The 21,308-nt window shown below is 40.4% G+C and overlaps 2 protein-coding genes across 4 annotated transcripts in view; both read right to left on the bottom strand.

Moving 5' to 3' along the window:
- Nucleotides 1–1,316: 1,316 nt before the first annotated feature.
- arhgef18a (rho/rac guanine nucleotide exchange factor (GEF) 18a) lies at nt 1,317–17,222 on the bottom strand. 3 transcript variants are annotated; one of them, XM_068701865.1, is made up of 20 exons: nt 17,082–17,222; nt 11,862–11,993; nt 11,275–11,381; nt 10,765–10,905; nt 10,037–10,287; nt 8,669–8,794; nt 8,297–8,414; nt 7,703–7,954; nt 7,044–7,120; nt 6,580–6,761; nt 6,238–6,293; nt 5,754–5,933; nt 5,340–5,471; nt 4,849–4,937; nt 4,698–4,760; nt 4,522–4,569; nt 3,804–4,277; nt 3,307–3,619; nt 2,922–3,026; nt 1,317–2,297 (listed from the first exon to the last, which is right to left on the bottom strand). In XM_068701865.1, exons 2-20 carry the CDS (start codon nt 11,927–11,929, stop codon nt 2,149–2,151), a joined length of 2,931 nt encoding a protein of 976 aa, XP_068557966.1. In that variant the 5' UTR covers nt 11,930–11,993; nt 17,082–17,222; the 3' UTR covers nt 1,317–2,148. The 3 variants fall into 3 exon arrangements, with proteins under 3 accessions (XP_068557966.1, XP_068557968.1, XP_068557967.1); XM_068701867.1 differs by lacking the exon at nt 2,922–3,026; XM_068701866.1 differs by lacking the exon at nt 17,082–17,222 and having other exon boundaries at nt 11,862–12,036.
- A 2,255-nt stretch (nt 17,223–19,477) lies between these two features.
- The window catches only part of insra (insulin receptor a), a 45,381-nt gene continuing 43,550 nt past the window's right edge, over nt 19,478–21,308 (bottom strand). The window contains exon 21 of the mRNA XM_068701864.1: nt 19,478–20,742. Within this exon, the coding sequence (XP_068557965.1) occupies nt 20,385–20,742 (358 nt within the window). The 3' untranslated portion in view covers nt 19,478–20,384. The remainder of the gene's footprint in view (nt 20,743–21,308) is intronic.

Here is a 21,308-nt window from a genome sequence, read left to right as displayed (position 1 = left end):
TTGCTTTAAAAGTACTGAACTCTAGATGATGCGGTGTTGTAGTTTAATGTACGAGCTGAGTTTCCAATTTAGTTTGTACGAAGCATTTGCACAATATTTTTTAATTCATGGGCCGACAGAAGTTATTGGTTCATGTCTGTATATGTTTATGTATACGCAACGGGTTTAACTTTAAAGAAATGGAAACCACGGTATCCAGATATCATATCTTCATACTTGCTTTGTTATGAAAGTCCACTTCTGACCCGAGGGTTTCATCTTAATCACCAGAGGCCAGCAAGCACTTTGCTCTGTGAGCCAGATGTATTTCTGATTCTCCCTCATTTATGATGCCTATTAATCAAGTTACAACATCCCTGTGTAGAAGGTGAGGTCAAATGTTAAAATAATAAATAAAGAATTTGTTCAGAGGTGAAATGAGAGCAGCTTAGTTGTCTGGACGTGCGCCCTTCGCTGATTCAACAGCAGTGTTTTCCAGGACACGAGATTATTCATTCACCAGTATATGGTTTGTTGTCACCAAGTGGTTTTTAAAGCCTCTGTTGAGGAATACACATAATAAAGGAACATTGTATTTGATATTTAGTGTGTTGGGTTTTTGTTGCACAACATTACATCAGATTAAGACTCTAGTTTACAGGTTTTGATTGGTACGTGATCAGTCTGAAGGACTTCTCAACAGCTTCAGTCAGCTACGTGTTAGTTCTCGGATATCTTGATGCCGAACACAAATCAGCCCGTTGCAGTGGTTTCTGAGTCTGAATGTGTCTTTTTCATTGAGACCATCCAGCTGTGGAAAAGGTCCACTGCTGTTAAAACTGCAGAAATGAACAGCAGTCTGACAAAGAGCATCCTTGTTGCCTCAGCTCAGTCACTCAGAGTTGTTCATATACTGGATCACTATCTGACCCACTACCATGCTTCTTTTTAAATGTATACCTTCATGTATTCCTGGTAGTCCCGGTTTAAATCACACACTATTACAATTTCCTGCTTTCATTTTACATCCTCAGGTTTCACCCGATAGTATACGAGACAAATCGCACATGCTAATAACATTTCTAAGGGATTAACACATTCATTCAACAAGAGAAATGAAGTGAATTTATCCTTTAAAAGTTCTGGATCTGATCAGCCAAAGTGATGAACGTGAGGTTAAGTTGAGACACTTCGCTGGATAAAGGAAACGATCGGAGCAAGTAAAGGTACCCGAATGCACCTCAATGTCACCCAAAGTTTTGAATCACCTGCAGTTCAGTATCTTTAAAAACAATTTTAGGTTTTCTTGGAGTCAATCCACAAAAAACTCAAAGCTGTCAAGTCAACCATCTTTTTATTCCCTGACCCATTAGTTGGGACTTGGATTAAATTTTAAATAGAACCAAAAAGAGACAGCGGTCAATCAACATAATGTTAAATCATGCCAGAACATTTTTTTAAATAGGTCACTCACAAATAATCCTCTTTCGTTCTCATAAATGCTTCTAGCAGTTATCTGTTTTGTAAACAAAACAGCTGACTACAAGTATTACAGTATTTACAAACAACAAAGTGTAGTTTCTTCCACATACTCTATCGATCGATGATTTGATTACAAGACACATTCCATGATCATCTGGTTCATTCTGAAATAAAACGTTAGTGCTTGGCACCTCCTATTTAAACAGACTTTGTCTTTATCATTCATTCAATTAAAATGAATGCATTTGAGTTAAGATGCAAGCTCTAATGATGGAATACAACCTACTTCCATTTAAAATAAAAATGATAAAAAAAAAAAAAAAAAACTTTGGCAAAAATGTTGGCAACAAAAGTTCTTGGAACATCTTCATTTAAAATATTATCTTCCCCAATGTCGGTCGAGCTTTTTACATTTCTTTGAACCTCTAAAAGACAATTTTACATATGTTTATAAACCATGTCCAGCAGTATTTCTTTACTTTTTTCCCCTGTCCAGCTAATCTGAATGCAAACAGCTGGTTTATAGTAATAAAATATCACGATAGTAAGGGTCCTCTTCATGCTGGACACACATGGACGTCATGAAGTCATGTCCAATGTCTTTCTCACAGCCCCATCCGTCTTTCCAAGAGTAAAAGTCTTCATGATGGACGAGGCCCCATCCAAACTCCAGTCTGTAGTTTATGATTACAGGAAAGTTACCTTCTGTTTGTCCGCATCGAGAATATCATCAGGAAAAGGAGGCGGCGGTGGTGGAGCATCGTCGCTCCTCTTGTTGGTGCTGAAGGACTGAGATGTTGTCACACTGTGGGTGGATCCTGGTGGGTTGAAGGTACCTGAAAAGGGACAATACATTTAAAAAAAGGAAAGAGAAAATAATGGAGGTAGAATTACAGCAAAAGCCAACAATAGAAGACAAATCTCGCCTACCATCTCTGTACTGCATAGAGGATCTTCTCATCCAGGTGGGAATTATGGGAATCAAGCATATATACCAAAATGCCAGCAGACTACTTTCAAGTGTTAAAGTGTACGAGTTTGTTCACTCATGTGGGCAGGTTGCTGATTCTCCACAAGAGGGAGCTGCTCAGTGATTAACCAGTTCTACACATGCCACTCTGCACCACATGCAGGAACAGAAAGGCATACATTGGCAGTGTAGAGGTAGACATGTTGATGTCGCCACCTACAGCTAAAGAAAGTAGTAGCTGCTGCCATTTCTTTTTAGGTTTTACATTTCACACCTGTTTTTACCTCTCAGCTAAAATACCATAATTAATCTATAATTAGTCTGTAAACATAGTCGCCTCTTCAACATAGTCACCACAGGGGTTAGTGAGTGTTGGACTCTTAAAAGACTTTTGAATAGACCAACAACTCAAATCAATGGTGGGTCTCACATATGGGAACAACTCTGACTAGAAGTAGAGGTGATGTCTTTTAAGCTTGAGTGTCTGCACCTGATTGGTAGATTCTCAGAGGCCTGCTGCTACTTTTGCCTCTCAGACTGCCTCCTTCTTTCCCGGTCACTCGGATGGGCAGCATCTGGTTTACGTCTATAGAGGCTGGATGTAGAGAATCAGGGCTGGGGTCAGGGTTGTTACCACGAGCAGGTTGACACACTGACTAAAACTTAAATGCATTTCATTCTCATTTGCTTTCTGTGGCGCTAACAACTGGCCCTAAAACTTCAGCTGCAGATAAAGGTTTCTTTCTGAAGTCTCTTGCATGCTCTAAAACACCAAAAAAATCTTTTTGAGAAAGAAAATACACAAAGATTAAAAACTCAAACGAACCCTTGTACAGAAACACAAGGAGATAAAGTTAGCGGGCCTGTGTCCTGACCTGCACTGTGCGTTCTCTGGTGGGACCCCTTCTTCTTCAAGCCTTTCTCCTTTCCCTTGGACAGAGCAGCCAGCTTGGTGGGGATCTGCTGCTGCACGGATGCAGGTTTGTGCACCTGGTTGGTGGTGCTGATCAGGTGGAAGGGCAGCTCGGGCTTGGCGTGCATGATGCTCTCCCTGCGCGGTGGAACCTTTGGAGGAATTTCCAAGGAGTTGGAGTTTATGGGGAAGAACAAGTGGGTCTTTGGAGTGAAGGTCCCACCTCCGTTCACTATGCTTCCCCTGAACGACTGGTGACTGGAGAGACTCCAGAACTAGAGAGAAAGAAGAGATGTTAAGGACATATTTATTTCTGATTATGTTGTTTCATAAGATTTAAGCCATCGATGTTACATAAACTTTCCTTAATGTTTCTTGAATAGATTATACTTTGTAATGGACAAATGAATATACCAATGTGTTGATAAACATCAATCAGATTCTGATCCTGTTCCTCACTTGTGCAGGATCATCATAGTTCCCTGGGTAGAACTTCTTTACTTTCTCCTGCAGCTGCTCCAGACGCTCCCTCTCCTGGTTTAGATGCTCCTTGTCCTTGTCTACTGATCTCGTGGACTCCCTCAGCCTCTCCAGGTCCTGCTGATAGCTTTCCTTCAGCCCCTCCAGCTCCGCCCTCTCTCCATTGAGCTTCTGCTCCCACTCTCGGCAGTCCTCTTCCCTCTGTTGCAGCTGAGCCTCGAGGGTCTCAATCTGCACCCTCTGCTGCTCCTTCTCCTTCTCCCAGCGCTGCTGCTCCTCCCGATGCTGGCCCTGCAGCTTGTGCAGGTTGGCAAGCTCCTCCTTCTGCTTCTCAGAGTTGCGCTGCTTCTCCTGCTCCAGCAGCACACTGCTGTAGTGACGAGCGGGCTGCTTGCTCTTTGTCTGAAAAGCGTTCTGCAGCTCGATCTGGCTGTCCTGCTGCACGATTATTGCCTGCACGTTGAAGAATAAATAAAAACATGAATGTAAAACATGTGAACTCTAACGTGGGAAAGCACACAATTTATTATTGTGGTAGAAACCTTAAGGCATTCTTTTCATAAAGCACATCATTTATTTCACAAATATAGACAAAAAGTATGAAAGTAACACTATTTCTCAAAAAAACAAAAAACAAAACTAGAAACCTGATGCCTGCTGAATACAATATATATAGAGAGCATTCACAGTGTCTTACTTCTAAGCTGTACAGCCTCTGTGCGAGCAGTATCACCTTGTCACACATCTACAGAGAAAAATACAGAGAACAATGCACACCATAAGACTTGCAGTGACATGTAAACATGTCTGTATTAATGAAAAGAGATTTAAAAAAGGAAAACAATTGATTAAAATAAGTATCGGAAGGGTTACCTCTGCCTCAGAAAAATGACTGGAGGTGAAATTGCAGTTCGGTGTCTGTGTGTCGTCATCAGCCTTGAAGCAAAATAGCACAATGTAAATACCTGGTGTTTTATCACCGGAGAGAAGTAAAGTTTACATCCTTTACGTCCGTCTCACTCACAGACTGTTGCAGGCTCTCAGAGCTGTAACTTTCCTGGAGCTGACGGTCACTAGTGGTGTGACTGCCCTCGCTGCCAGCTGCATCTCCATCTGACAAAATGAAACATTCAAAGTCAATCACTTTCACACATACAATATGAGCAGAGTGACCCAGATCCTGCTGTATGATTAGGCTTGTTGTGAGTAAAACCAATGCAATGAATGTTTAAAACAAACCCAGATGTAAACCCTGATGGATGATGCAAGAGTTCCAAAGAAGGTCTGTTAAAACTCATGTCAGAATGTCTTGTTATAGATCACGTAAGTTAAATAAATAGGTACATAAAACACACACACACACACACACACACACACACACACACACACACACATCGTTAAATAGATGAGCCTGGTTATACTAACACTCACGAAGCGGTCTTCCTCTTTGATACACCGACATTAACACGCATAGAGGTGTAATGTCACGACTGTGTTAGTTTTATGTCAGCTTACTTTCAGCAGGGTTACTATCAGTCGCTCCAAAGGTCTTGGCCTTCCAGAGCAGCTCCTCCTGCGTCTCACTCTCCTCCATAAGAAGGTTTGGGTCTTTTATCTTTGTGAAGAGCAGGTTCTGCAGGTTTTCCACTGCAGACAAAAGGAGAAAAAAAAAACAACTCCTTAAAGATCTCCTCCTCAAAAGAAATCAGTGCTGAGTCACGACTTGACGGTATGGGAAAACATAACAAGAGTATATTTCACCTTTACTTCTGCGCATGCCTCCAGAATTCAAATACGGACTCTGTTATGACACGGCAATGTTTTCATAGCTAGCCGATGCCAGAATAAATACTGAACACTCATTATTACAACCATGATGAACAAGGCTTCACAAAACTGAGGGTAACTTTTGAAAACGGAGCTCTCTACCCTCATTGATGGCTCCTCTGAGCAGTGTGGTCCCCTGCTGGAGGTCAGTGGCGTCTCCTCGGAGCAGCAGTCCTTTGTGGGGGGTTTCCTGCTCCGTTATCGTCTCGTAGAGAGCAGCAAAGATCTGCTGCTTCTCTGTCAGATACTGTATTATCAGCTCATCCCTCATCTTCAGATTATCTAAAAAAATAATAAATAAATAAATAAATAAAAAGTAGCAGCATTTAAAAAGCAACACGTTTGTTTAATCAATGCAGTAGAAATGATGAGAGAAAAATTAATTGACTGGATACTCAGTTTTCGGTAAAACTCGGGCACACTAGTGAGCCGTTTGCTGAGCATGTGAGGATAGAAGCGTTTTGCACAACCTTTGTTTGGTGGGACAGATAATTGACTGAATGCGTGTCATAGCCGAGAAATCTCTTCCCATAATCACATTTTAAATTGCGTTAAAAGAAAAAAAAAAAAGAAAAAAGAAGAGTACCTTGAAATTGTTGCAGTGTAGCAGTCAGTTCAAGGTACAGCTCCTCTTCTGGATAGCTGAATCACACACACATTTCACCAGTTATATGTTTTTTTAAATATCACTTTTCCATATAATAATGTTCTCTTTATTGTGCTTTGGATTTTTATAATCTCATAATGTGGTATATGTAAAGATGGAATTATTTCAGTCACATTTCAGTCTTTGAGCTATCATCAGATATCAAAGCTATTAACAACTAAACTATGAAACATTCATAGAGCTGTAATCCAAACAAAAAGATTGAAATGCACTTTCCCAATAAAACTCCTTTTGTTCTCTTCCTAGAGGTCCTCAGCTCACCAGTTCACAGCTTGTCGTATCAGCTCCGTCCACGTGGTGCATTCCTCTCGGGAGCGCGTGTGGATCTCGTACATCTCCGGCGTGCTGGTGGTGCATTCAGCGATCAGGTACATGGCTTTGTCCTCATGAGCCACCTCTCTAACGATTAGCCTCTGAAGGGAGATCACCGGTGGTTTGTTGTCCTGCGTGAGCCACCACGATACAGCAGGTGTTATTATCCGTGTTCAAATAATCATCACAATCGGTCCTGGGTTATGACATTAAATCATGTATCTTGATGAAATGATTTAAAGAAGAGAAGTCTGTGTCTTAGAGTTAAAAAAAAGAAAAAAAAGGTATAAAATGTGAATGTATACATGATAGAGTAGGTAGTGATTCAGCAAAAGACCTTCGGTTGAGTTTTCTATCATTTGCTCCATCTGTATTAACAAAAATGACTCGTTAATTGTTTAGCCAGAACTCACCACAGCAGCAAACACCAGCTTCTGATCTTTCTCTTGTAAGAGGAGGAGCATGTCTGACAGCAGCACAGCGTGGATCTCTGCAGAGACACAAAACGTCCCTCAGCTTGACTCAAGCTGCCACGGAAGACGCCCTCAAGACCTGTCTACCTTGCATGTTGCGTGACTTTTAATCTTTTGACACGATGTAACGACATAAAAACATGCTGCTGTACTGGTTCTGTAATCTTTCAGGCTTTCACAAAGGCAATTTGCTGCAAAGTTAAACCTCATATCAAAACACACATCCCTATAATACTGCAGTAATCCACTGAGGGGTCAATCACTTGATGCATCATCCCTCAAAATTTCATCAAAATCAGACCAGCGAGCGAGCGAGCGAGCGAGCGAGCGCACACACACACACACACACACACACACACACACACACACACCTCAATAAGGCAATGTGAAAGAGGAGCTGGAAGTGTGTAAAGGTTTTGTGTCATGAACAAAAAGGGTGAGACTTTTAAGGAAGAACCTGAATGAGTAGAGAACCATAAAGACTGCAGACGGTTCCATACAGGTGTGTTGCATGATGCACTTGTGTTCCTTGTCGAGGTTAATATGCAGAGTTATTAACTTTGTCCTGTTCTGCCACAACAAACGACGGCGTCACAAACCTTTTTGTCTGCCGGAGGTCTTCCAGGTGAAGGGGCCTTCATGTATCAGTGCCCTGTTTCCCTGGATCAGGTCCTCCCTGCGGAGCAGTCGGCCGTCCTTCAGCCGGCCCTGAGATTTGGGCTCCAGACGAAGGGCGATCTCTCTCTGACGAGCGGCTTTCTCGTATTCACTGACCTGAGTGTTCACCTGTGAGATGGTCTCTTTGATCAGCGCCAAACCCTGCACCAGAGACTTGTACTCGTCTGTGTCAGCTGAAAGGAGCGTGAAACATATCAATCGATATACATTACATTACAGTTATTTAGCCGACGCTGTTATCCAAAGCGACTTACAATAAGTGTATTCAACATAGGTATTCAAAAGAACTACTAGTCACCAGAAGTCATAAGTGCATCTCCTTGTTTACACAAGCATCTAAGAGCATGAAGCAGAGCAAAAGTACAGTGCAGAAACAAACAAATACAATAAGTGCAACAAAACTAAGTGCTGAGTGGAAGGCTCAGGGTTGTACTTCTTGAAGAGGTGAGTTATCAGCCAGTTTGTGAAAGGCTGAACATTGACTATAACTATAACGACTTGGGATGAGGTGATACCTTCAGTGTTCTGTATGACTCGCTCCACCAGGACGGGATACTTTGTGATGCGTTGAGTCACCAGCAGAAAACACTCGGGGATTCCCAACCTTCTCACAAGGGGAAGCTGACGTATTTTCTGTTAAAAAAAAAAGAAAGGCTTTGTTTAGGTTAGGCTAGGTTAAACACTACAGACCGTTTTATTTTTGTTAGATGCATTCATTCATCATTCTTTGCAGAACGCCATCACCTCGTAGATGCTTCTGATGCTCCAGACATGCAACTAATTCACTTCAATTTATTGTTTTGCCAATTCCAACGCATTTCTATTGTGACAACACAAGAAAATCACATCCATATACATAAATTGAGCAACGTGTGAAGATTGCTCACCCCAATAAGGATCTGCAATTTCTTGTTATTCTGCAGCTGCTCTTTGTAGAGGCTGATGGCTTCACTGTGATTACCGCAGAACTCACTGTAATACCCCGTCATTCTTTCTCCCAGTGCACCTGAGAACTAACACACAAGGGGAAAAGAAAACATGTATCTATATTTCTAGACAGGACATGATTTAGCAGTAACAAATGTTTCACTGATGTTACTGCCAACCTATGACTGAAAAATGTCAAAATGTCAAGATTCACTATTTTGGGAGAGGGAATAATGGAGGAAAGAGAGAAGCTGAGCACAAAGACACCAGACCAGATGTGAACCAAGGATATCGTGGCTGTATGACGAACACCAAATGCAACATACAATGCCATGAAAATGTAAAAAGGAACCCAAAATATTAAAAATATTGCCAATGCAGTGTATTTGGGAATAACACAATTCTATGTCTTAAGAACATCTGGATAATATTGAACAATCTGTGTAGTAAATTCATGATCTTTTTGATCTTGTCTTTAGTTGTTTTGGAGAAGATTTACATGGAGGAGTACCTAACTCACTGTCTTATGTTGAGATACAAACCTACAGACAATTTGACCTGAAGGTGAGTAAATGATGACAATTTTTAAGAAGGTATGCAAATCATACCGTCTCACAGGAAAGTTTCCTCCAAAACCAGCTAACCCATTTTCATTAGAGAGACTCTCTTTGATGCAACACATCAATTTAAGACAGTGATTCTCAAAGTGGGGTCCATGATACTCGGTCAAGGGGTCCGCAAAATAATTATAAAATTGTACTATATAATTAAAAAGTGCATACCTACAGATGAGGACCATTTGAGCCAATACAATAAGCATTTTGTGTCCATTATGTCAGCTTCGGGCCAATAGAAACTTTGATTCGATTGTGACACACAGCAATAAGTTTATTATTTTTAAGTTGAAGTACTTAATGAACGTCAGCTTTAGACTGATATGTTTAAATATCTGAATTTATTAAGACTATGCCAGTCTTGCCACTGTTCACTTTCTAAAAGATCAACTAAATGAAACACAAAATCTCTGTTTAAAGATGTATAAGTGGTATTAACACTGCTTTGGGACTAATTTAACATGATTCAAATGTAAATGTGTTTTTAGCATTATGAAATAGGACTGAAGTATTTAGGTTGGAAAGTTTTAGAGCATAAATAGCTCCAATGTCATCTAAAAGTACAAACGAGCATATGCATAATCAGCTTAATCACGATTAGGAAGAGGTCCTAGGAAGCTTCCTCTCCTGTAAAGAGTTTGAGAACCCCCTAATTTAAGGAGATCAATTTGATAGATTGACGCCTGCTGTGGTTTAAAAATGACTCTATCCTACCTGAGAGATGAGGATATCTCCCAGCTGGGTGATCTGGTAGTTGTGTGGGCTTCCGTCCTCCTGACTTTGGCGTTTGCGCACTTTGAGGCAGTCAAGGAAGTGCTGGTGGAGGAAGAGCAGGTCTGCCACCCCAGGGAAGAGCCTCTCCAGCATGGCCTCGTCTATCAGCAGAGACTGCCTCAACTCGTGCACGTAGACATAGAGAAGGATTTTTAAGGTGCGCACATGGTGTCTCTCCGTCTGGATCAACTCTAGGAAATTGATGAAGAGGGATGTCTTGATTAATACGATTACGTTGAGTGCCTGAGACGTACAGTGAAATGTGTGGACTGCAATGACAAGGATTGTATGCGCCTTGCTCAACAACGAAAGCAAACAAAGTCCTGTAAGTAAAAAAAAGTAGGTCACCAGGTTCAAGCTAGCAAAATGCCATCTTAGGTGAACACAATTACTGGTGTCATTATGCTTATTATCATAGTTGAAGTGTTAAACTTCAAAAGGTCCCTACGAGTTAAAGGCGGCAGCCATCAATATAAAATTATTGGCACTGTCACCTCGGATTGAATAGTTCAATTACTTTGTAGCTACGTTCAGTGATCAAAGCTTCCTCTTCCTCAACTGGAGAGTGACATGAGAAAGTTCTGTCTGACACTTTATGAGATCATATATTTGATTTCTGAAAATATTTTTGGGATTCTCAATTTACAGACTTCGCCGGTTGAGCCTACCATAGATGACTTCCTGTCTCTTAACGGCCTCTTTGTTCAGGGCTCTCAGGTAGTTCTGGTCCACAGACACGCCCCAGGACTCCGCCTCCAGGTTCTGGAGGTCGGACTCCAGCTCTCCTCGCAGCACAGCATAATGGGAATCTGGATGACACATAAAAATTCACACTAGGACTTGGATCACCCTAACAAGGCTTGTGCTTTGTGCTCATATGGTTATGTATCTCAGTGATTCACAGGTCATTTTTAAAAGGTCTTATTTTTGTGGCAGAAAAGAGGAAGGTTCAATTCAACAAAAAAAAGCTAATGTAGCCGCTTGTAACTGTGGATTTTATGGCCATGTTTTATGAAAAATGCCACTGTCATTGCACATTACGCACTGATCTTTCTTTCTGTCCATTGTTGACAAACATGAACGAAAAGGTATTTTTGTGTAATGCCCAAGTCTGTGTTCTGCCAAAAAGGTACAGGGAGCTTTCAGCAGCTTCTCATCCTGCTGACAGACCCACTGACCTTCTAGGTTGATGGGCTCAGCCAAAGAGGAGGCCAGCGACACGGAGTCCTCAGGGATGAGCTTCGACCGGAGGCCTTCCACCTCATCCATCGGCACGCGGCTGGATCTAGTTAGTAAGTGACGAGATAAAGCTCAACAGGTAAAGATGATGTCAGCGCGCGCGCACACACGCACGCGCGCGCGCGCACGCGCACACACACACACACACACACACACACACACACACACACACACACACACACACACACACACACACACACACACACACACACACACACACACACACACACACACACACACACACTTCATTTTATTACAATTCAGTGTTGGAATTTCCATCAGACTTGGAATGTTGGCCCATCACTTGACTCAGAATCAGGTTTTGTAACGCTTATCTCGATCATGTTGATAAGGAACCCGGAAAAATATGCAACCGTTTGTTTTGTAGTCGAGAGTCAGCAGCTGGAATACAATCTGTATCACGTGGGAGCTAAATTAGGACACTGTCTGTTGTATCGTGAACGTGGCCGAAGACACAAAAAGGCACATGATGGAAATAAGTTCTTAAAATTCAATGTTCACCAACCTGGGACTTGTGTTGTTGAAAGAGGAGGAACCAGGCTGAACTGTGTGTTTTTTAGGGGTGACGGTCATGCCTGGACTGAGGATGCAGGCGGGGAGGCCATGGAAGGCTGGGGGAGAAACGCTCTCCCCAGAGCTGAAAAAAAAAAAAAAGAAAAAAAAAAAGAAAGAAAGAAAGAAAGAAAGAAAGAAAGAGAAAGAGAGAGAGAGAAACAAAAAAAGAAACAGAGGCAGAAAGTCAAATACTGTGTGAGAGACTTAAAATACGAAGTTTTGAAAATAAGAGAAAACAAGGACAAAGGAATTACATTTACATGGAATTAACTGACACAAGTACACACCTACTTGTAACAGTTAATTCAAACTCCTTTTCCTTAGACAGGTGTAGACACCTTGACGGAAAATGTGCAGCAAAGTTGCCAGTTGTCTAAATACATACAGTATATATATATATATATATAAAACATTTCCACTCGTAAAAGAGGGCTCTTGTTCCTCAATGTGTTTTTCCAAATGTGTCCAGTTCACATCATAAAAACTAAATAATAAAAAACACACAACAATAACCATACCTTTATTACTGGTTTCTGAAAGCAGGTGATTGACTCATAAGCCCTCACACAGAACTCTTACGTTAAAAATAGAAAAAACGGACTGCAAGTAGAGAGAGCATATCGTGGATCTAGCACTGTGGAGAGGGAACTGGTTTTGCAAACTCTAACAGCACAGCTCAAGTCAGACCAGCTGTCAGGCAGAGACACAACAAAAATAAATAGTGCCATAGGAGGGAGAACACAGAGCTGTGCTACAAATGACAGGATTCATTACACTGACACAGGTACAGCTTCTGTTTACACATACATGGATCAACACTTCCTATTCTACTTCAAACAGACATCACATGTATGCCAACAAGCTCTTATCTACTCTGCATTTTCCTCGACTCTGTGATACACATCTCTGCAGAGACAGATGCCATAATAATAATAGTGACTGTTACATCCCGTCAAATCCAGCTTTGAAATTAAAGTGTGTCTCATTTCTGTTCTTGAATGACAATCATCTCTATGTCTGTGACCAGGAATGACTCACTTTGTTCATATCTATACACTTCTATTTATTATTGTCAATGCTCCACAGTTTCCTTGTGACACTGGAAAAACACAAAAGAGGAAGAAACTCCTGCGGGTAAAAATGAGAGAGGGAAATGCAGAAAAAAAAGAAATGTCTGATTGAATTTGGCTCCAACTCTGACAGAAAGAGTGTGTCCTGGTTTTAGGTGCAGTGACCCTCAGTGGCCCTGCTGGCTATGTCTATATGAGCACATGTTAATGCACCCTTGAAGGTCAATGAGACTGATCCAGTGTTTTCTACAAAAAGGCCTCCACCTGATTTAAAGGCAGCAGTAGCAAAGCTTGTGGCCAACCAGACAGAAGGAAGAAGACTCTCTAACGTGGGCGGTTCGTTGCTAAAAGACGTCCAAAAAAAGTGCGCTCTAATTGTATCGAAGCAGCAGTTGTTCAGAGTCAGACACACCTCAAACACACATAGGACTGTTTGACTAAAGGAGTTGTGACACAAACGGACACAGGAGCTCTCCTGCTAGCCTCCGGCTCACCTGTTAAGACATGCACGCACGCACGCACGCACACACCCACACACACACACACACAATATCAGTGTTTGAAGCACACTGCTCAGAGAGGCTCAGAGCAGCTCATATTCATGAGGGCTTTATATGCTGCTACAGGTGGGCGTCATTTAAAAAAACTAAAACATTTTTATAATTTATTTGATATGTGTGATATGGATTGTAACAGGAAAATAGCACTATAGCTTTCAAGGTATTTGGACATAAAACATCTGACCAGAAGTCAAGGGATCCCCATGGAGGACAGAACAAATGTTGCATCTAATAAGTTGAAATATATCCGTTTGTCAGAGAAAGGCCAAGCCATGAATTTTTAGCATATGCCAGACAAGTGTGAGGATGTGTTTCCTGCAATTTCACAGATTAAATGAATATGTAATATTTAATTGTTGTTTGCAGCCCTAGTCTAGCCTCAGAACTCTACCTGCTCTACCTGCTGATCAGCAGTTTCTTGTTGTGTCCTGAAAACAAAGTCATGGAGGAGAATCACAATGTCTCAGCTTCTATTACAATAATCTGCCAAAGAATCACATTACTAGTCTTTTCTGTTTCTATCTTCTGGGATAGAAACAGCAACAACTGTGCTTTGGACCTAACCGATCATATTAAAAGTATTTCCTATACACAAAATTGTTTACCATTATGCTACATTTAAGATCTACAAATGTCCTTAGAATACAAACAAACAAACAAAACACTTGCTGAAGCACTTTTCCCCAGGTACTTGTATTACATTACTTTCTTTAAAAGACTTGTTTAAAAAAGACCCATGGTGTGTTATAAGCCATATTGTGGTTGTATAAATATTCAGCCCCTTGTTTGTGAGTGACAACCACACCTAAAGTGATTCACCCACACTGGGCGGAAAGGGAACAGAGCAGCGTGAAATACAGGTCATTCCCTGCAAGAGACAAAACAAGACCAGCAAGTCTGCCAGGTATCCTGCAGAGGACAGAAATACTGCTAAATGCTGCGTTTGTGGAAAGTACTTTCACTTAGAAAGACATGGGCCCTAATCCCTTCAACGCCACAACAACAAGACGAGGAAAACAAATGAGAGTTGCTGATGTTTTGCCTTGACAAGTAAAGTGAAACCAGGCAATCGACGATTAACAGCCGTGAAACTAAAGCCATTAGCCCGAGGAGGCCATAAAAGACACACAGAAACCAGTGATCCGTGTTGCTCTTGTTCTTAATAAACCCTAGACTAGAGGCTGAATGTGTTTCAAGTCATCACAGAGGCTGAAGAGTTAAATGATTAACTTCTGGATACTGTCGGTGTGTTTTTATCTTTAGTGTCGGGTGCTGTAAACGCATGCCAATGTGTTTCTGTCAGTATGAACAGGTGAATTCTTCCCCATGTGTGTATGCAGGTAATACAGCACTTCTTTACTGTAAACATTTCAATCTGACAAGAAAATGCAGTCTCTTTAACGACTGGTCAGCATCAATGCCTTTAACTCTCATGTAAGACTGGTCGATATCAAATTTGAGCTCTTTGACTAGGATTGATTAGGATTGCTGTCTGTTCAAATGTATGCTATATAATGTTTGTTGGATTTTTCTTACTGTTTCGGGCAGCCGTTGGTTAAGTTAATTTCCGACAAGTATGAACATCATTGTAAACTCTTTAAACTTGATTCACACTGAATATGTAGTCTGCATTATTTTTTTTAAATCTATTCATTCATAGATTCAGATATATTTCAAAACAGCTTACACTGCAAAACCTAACAATAATGACATTTGGCCATAAGGACTTGATGTTCACTGTGATGAATTACAGGACAATACAATGTTTGCTGTCATATTGTACAGAAAATAATGGAAGCCAACGGCTGCAAGGAGCAGTTTGAATACTCAAGTTAATATTTTGCAAAAAATAGTTCATTCCTTTAATTGTCAACTGCTAAATACAGTCTTTCAACATTACCATTTTAACTACAATTTCAACTTCTTTCAGTAACTGCACTTTGACAGCCACCTCACCTTGAAGTTATTTATATATTTCAAATGCAAATCTTCAATGAATTTTAATATTTCTTATGGTCAAACCTGCTATTTCAAGGTGATAGCTGCAGTTTTAACGGTTGTGTGTGTGTGTGTGTGTGTGTGTGTGTGTGTGTGTGTGTGTGTGTGTGTGTGTGTGTGTGTGTGTATATATATAAAATCCTGCATAGGTTATTTTATGACGCTCTATTTTTTGTGGAATCCTATGTTTTAACGTTACCGTCTTTTCATATTCCGCGATCAACACTATTTAACTTTCAACTAACGTTAATCCAAATGGAAAACTGACAGGGCTATTCATGGTTCCCCTTAAAGCATCATAACATTAACGTTAGGTGAGAGTCACTGACCTGATAACATTAACGTTAGGTGAGAGTCACTGACACCATAACATTAACGTTAGGTGAGAGTCACTGACACCATAACATTAACGTTAGGTGAGAGTCACTGACCTGATAACATTAACGTTAGGTGAGAGTCACTGACCTGATAACATTAACGTTAGGTGAGAGTCACTGACCTGATAACATTAACGTTAGGTGAGAGTCACTGACCTGATAACATTAACGTTAGGTGAGAGTCACTGACCTGATAACATTAACGTTAGGTGAGAGTCACTGACCTGATAACATTAACGTTAGGTGAGAGTCACTGACACCATAACATTAACGTTAGGTGAGAGTCACTGACCTGATAACATTAACGTTAGGTGAGAGTCACTGACCTGATAACATTAACGTTAGGTGAGAGTCACTGACACATAACATTAACATTAGGTGAGACTCACTGACCTGATAACATTAACGTTAGGTGAGAGTCACTGACATCATAACATTAACGTTAGGTGAGAGTCACTGACCTCATAACATTAACGTTAGGTGAGAGTCACTGACACCATAACATTAACGTTAGGTGAGAGTCACTGACCTGGAGTCATAACATTAACGTTAGGTGAGAGTCACTGACCTGGAGTCATAACATTAACCACTGAACCTAAAGTGTAGAATGAGATCAACAGATGAGACAGGTGCTTTTAATCGGAGCGGATAAAACAAACAGGTGTCAAGGGTCGAGACATGAGGTGCACGTGACTAACGTTACTTGTTAGTTACCTGCAGGTGACTACTTGTTACCTAGCTACATGTATCCCAACGTCTGTTACTGGTTGGCGAATGGAGATGTAACGTAACGTTAGTTACTTTGGATAATACTGACAACGACAGCAACGTCAAATTACGGGACATTGGTGTAATGTATTGCCTCAACGGTTCAAACTCAAAATTAACACGTAAAAGAAAGAGTTCGAGTCAGTTATCCAGATCAGATAGTTTTTTTTTCCAAAGTACGAGATAACCACTTTAGAAACAACTCGTTTTCACGATCATGAAGTAGCTAACGTTAGCTAACGATAACCAACTAACGTCAACGTTACGTACTCTAACATCACTATCTTCTAACGTGAGAGTTACACAGTGGCCATTAAATCAACTTGTTTTTCACGTCCGCCCTGTTGATTCAACTACCAACAAGAACAATTAAACAACCCAACAAGTTTCCTCTTACCAGGTGTTGAAATAGAGCAGCAGCAGTGCGCAAAGAGACAAATTTCTTTCTGTTTATTTCCAGGGCCAAGGCGAGATAGGAACCGAAGTAATTAATATCTTTCAACAAGTTCCACTAACAGGGAGAGAGGCGGTGAGGATGCCTCGGGAAGAACAAGTGCACTCATAGGAAATAATGGAGGGTGTTTAAAAAGTCCTCCCAGCCTCCTCTGGATGAACCCTCCTTCCTTCTCTAAGCATTGTGGGAAATCGTTCAGTTCACTGCAACACATTTTGCAGGTTCATCCAACAAGACTGACAGCTCCAGTCCTTAAACTAGTGCAGACAGGTGACATGTTTCTACTAATATGACCCTGCATGCCCTGCTGCAAGGCTGCAATTATTTGCCATTGATATAAATTATATTTATTGTATCCCTGTAAGAAACAGTGACACCGCATCCAGCAGGGTGGAAACCAGTTGGTGTGAAAACTGAGATGCTTTTTAATTATTTTTTTTGCATAAATAAATAAATAGCTTTTCTTCATGTAGGCAACTACATGGAATGCAGGTAGGAACCTAGATAATATCTAAAACTGCTTTTACCTCTCTCACTTTGATTCAGCGTGCATGCTGTGATCCAGACATATTGAGATGTATTAGTATTAAGAGTGCAACAGGTGATGGGAAACTGGTATCAATATTGACAGCAGAGGCGGCCAATGCGGGAGGAGAAAGTCACAATGATAAATGGACACTGGGATGAGAATATTTTGTCAACTACTATTTCCAGCATCGATAATGAAGTTTCAATCTCATTTTTTAAGTCAAGAAGTCCTTTAATAAGTGCTCAGAAAAGTGCACGTCTGTGATTCCATAACAACTGGGTGACTCCACCTGCTGGGGAAGATTGTGTGCTACAATTTAAAGCTCCTGAGCAGCTCATGAGTGGACCGTGTGCTGAGAAGGTTTAGTCAAGCAAAATCCATAAACTTTGAAACACTTGAACCCCCTCCACTTTGTTAATATGGAGTAGTTTGGTCATTCCGTTGCATATCAGGTACATACTTTGATTTAAGTTGCATTTAGTGATCCCCAGACTGGCCGGTGGGAAATGAGGCGCTGACTTTACCTGGACTGCACTAGACAGGTGAATCCAGGGCGACAGCCAAGATCTTTAGAAACACAGAGGTTTTAAATACTTCCTCTAACACAATCCTCTCACTTTGACCAGAAACACAAAAATGTTTATATAAATGTGTGGATTTTTCACGTTCAGTGTTTTTAATTTAAATGTGCAAAGCTTAGCCTTGTATATACAAAAACATAGTTACATAGAGGTTTGTTGTCCAGCAGGTGGCATCATTGCACTAAACCTAAAACATTAAAGCCTGCGGCATTGCAATTTAACATTATAACCAATTACAGATGACACCCTCATTACCGCACACAGCATTTAATGCAATTTGATAAATGCTTTTGATTAATGTCCGACAGATATAAGTCACTGCTATCGGCATATTTATCGGCAGACATAGACATTGCTGTAATTGCTGTACATAAACATTGTATAGGTGGCACTTTGATTTATCTGAGATGTTGTTGTATTTGAGGTCATAATCGTATTTATAATGATTACAATTCTGGAGAAACTTATTCAGAATTAAATGTCATTCTCATCATCTGTGAAATATCAGTATGTAAAAGGTACATTTCCTTTCCTCTGTTTATACCTTCATCAAAACTCAAATATTTGCCAAAAGTATTAATTTGTGTAATGTTGAGTAGTTTAGAAAATTAAAATATGCCAAAGGATTTCTCTTTTATCCACAAATGTCACAACTCACCCAGGCTCTACTTTGTATGTAGATTGAGTTTTGAGTGTGTGTGCATCATATTTTCTGCACCTCTTCATACTCTACTCACTGACATAAAAGCACAACTTACCTTTACGTAGACGCACAACAATCTCAACATAAGCTGAAGAAGACCGTCTTAATAAAACACGTATCGAGAGACATTCAAATAACAGATTCACTGCAGGAGCCTCTTCGTGAATGCACATGGCTGCATTATTTACAGCACTATTTTATTTGATCTTGATATGATGGGCAGACATCTTAAGCTGAAGACGCCAAACACTCTACCGGGCGTCGCGTAGCAAAAAAGACCAAGTGCTGTTGGTTGATCATGAGTCCAAAAAAGCGAATTAGTATGATTTTCTGGATTAGAAAAAATAAACATAAGAGACTAACATGTAAAAACATTTTCTATAACCGTAAATACCTCAAGAATGACAACATATCAACTATGTACAAAAACATCTATATATATATATATATATATATATATATATATATATATATATATATATATATATATATATATATATATATATATATATATATATATATATATATATATATATATATATTTTTTTTTTTTAATCTTCTATACCCACTAAAATATACCAAAGAAGCAGCTATTGGTCAATCTGAGGAACTCGTTCACCAACATGTTTTTGAAAACAGTTTAAATATCCTTCAGCTGAAAATGTGAAACTCCCAAAAAAAAAAAAAAAGGGAAAAGAAAGAAAGAAAGACACGTAAAATAAATTAAAAAAATATAACCCAACAAAAGTTCTATGTTTATCCTGTGTGCCATTTTGGAATACTGCAGAGTGTGAGGAGGTAAGCCACTTCAACCAGCTTCTCCAGTGGATAAGAGCTTGTTCGAGGATGGACCGTCTTTGACCGTCCAACATTTTCCAAAGTCTACCGTTTTCGGTTCGTCGTCCGCTTGTGTACAACGATTCAGACACAGTTCCATGACAATTACAGTAGGCCACAGATATAACAGAAGGGCACTTTTTTTTTAAAAACTTAGCAACCCGGGGATGAAGCCTCTTGTTGAATCAGGGGAGAGGGACAAAGTCTGGACACGAGGAGGGACAGTGGGGGTTAGCAGCCTTCTTGTTTGTCAAGAGTTTGTTTCACAGTTGAATCCATTTATCCACCCAGTCTAGCACAAACTTGGCAATATATATATATATATATATATACAGTATATAAACTACAATCATGAACAAGAGAGACGCGGGAGGTTTCGTCCTTAAATATCAAAAAGTGTCTTCTGGTATCCATGTGTGGACTTGCTGTAGTGTGTGTTTGTGGCATCCAAGGAGAAAAATAAGTCCTGAGATATGCACTGAGGGGCTCCTGTAGAGAGAGTGCTAAAAGTGTGATCTATATAAAATGACAACAAAACACAAAAATATATTCAAATCTATAGCAATGACATGTTTGCGCGGGATGTGTGCAGTGTGTTAGGAGGGGCTGGACCGCGGCAGGGCCAGTATTCGTCCGTTGGTCTTTCCCCCGTTCATTTGTGTGAACGGGATGTGGTGCTCCTCGTAACTGCCCCTCAGGCCCATCGGCGAGGCCTCGTCCCTGTCTGAACACTGTTCCCTCTGGGAGTAGGACGACGGGTCCAGCGGGATGCTCTCCATGTTTTCCATGTCCAGGTCAAAGTCTTCGGTCTCGGGTGGCTTGTTCTCCTCACTGTAGAAGAAGGAGACCTCCTGGAAGCAAGGATGCAGGTCCTCGCGGAGCATCTCGATGATCTCCTGGAATGCGGGACGCATCTTGGGGTTGTACTGCCAAGACATCTGCATCAGGTTATGTCTGGGTGAGGATACAGGGAGAGCAAGGTCACAGTTAGATGATGTCTACATTTTACTTTGATCACCATAGTTGTTCTTTCATAACGTACTTGTTCTTGTTAACATAGTTGTCTTTCCGCTGTGGTTAAGAATACCAAATTGAATACAACTTAAAAGATACGGCTGTTGATAATCAATGTTTTTTTGAATGCCCTATAAATACCATGAAACGTTGATATTGTCATCTTGTTTTTATATTTAGTGACTTTACTGTTGCTACTACAGTGTCTGTAAGGGCAGGCTGTTGCTTAAGGTTTCTTCTATTTTTCCTGTCTGTTGTACAGAATATGCAACTATTATTATTATTTTCACTATTGATTAATCTGCAGATTATGTTCTTGATCAGTCAATAATTGTTTGGCCCAAAAGAAATGCCAGAAAACTGAGCAAACTGTGTATTTTTTCAAGAATAAAAGATGAGGTCTTCAAATGTCAAAGATATTCAGTTTACAATTATGTAATATAAATGATACACTATGATGGAAAACGAGAGAGAAGCAACACATCCTCACATTTTTTGAAGCTGGA

Source organism: Cebidichthys violaceus, unplaced genomic scaffold (assembly GCF_023349555.1).
Source record: "Cebidichthys violaceus isolate CVI_PGR_0920_01 unplaced genomic scaffold, fCebVio1.0.p SCAF_8, whole genome shotgun sequence".
NCBI lineage: Eukaryota > Metazoa > Chordata > Actinopteri > Perciformes > Stichaeidae > Cebidichthys > Cebidichthys violaceus.
This window is presented reverse-complemented; position numbering and strand designations above follow the sequence as displayed.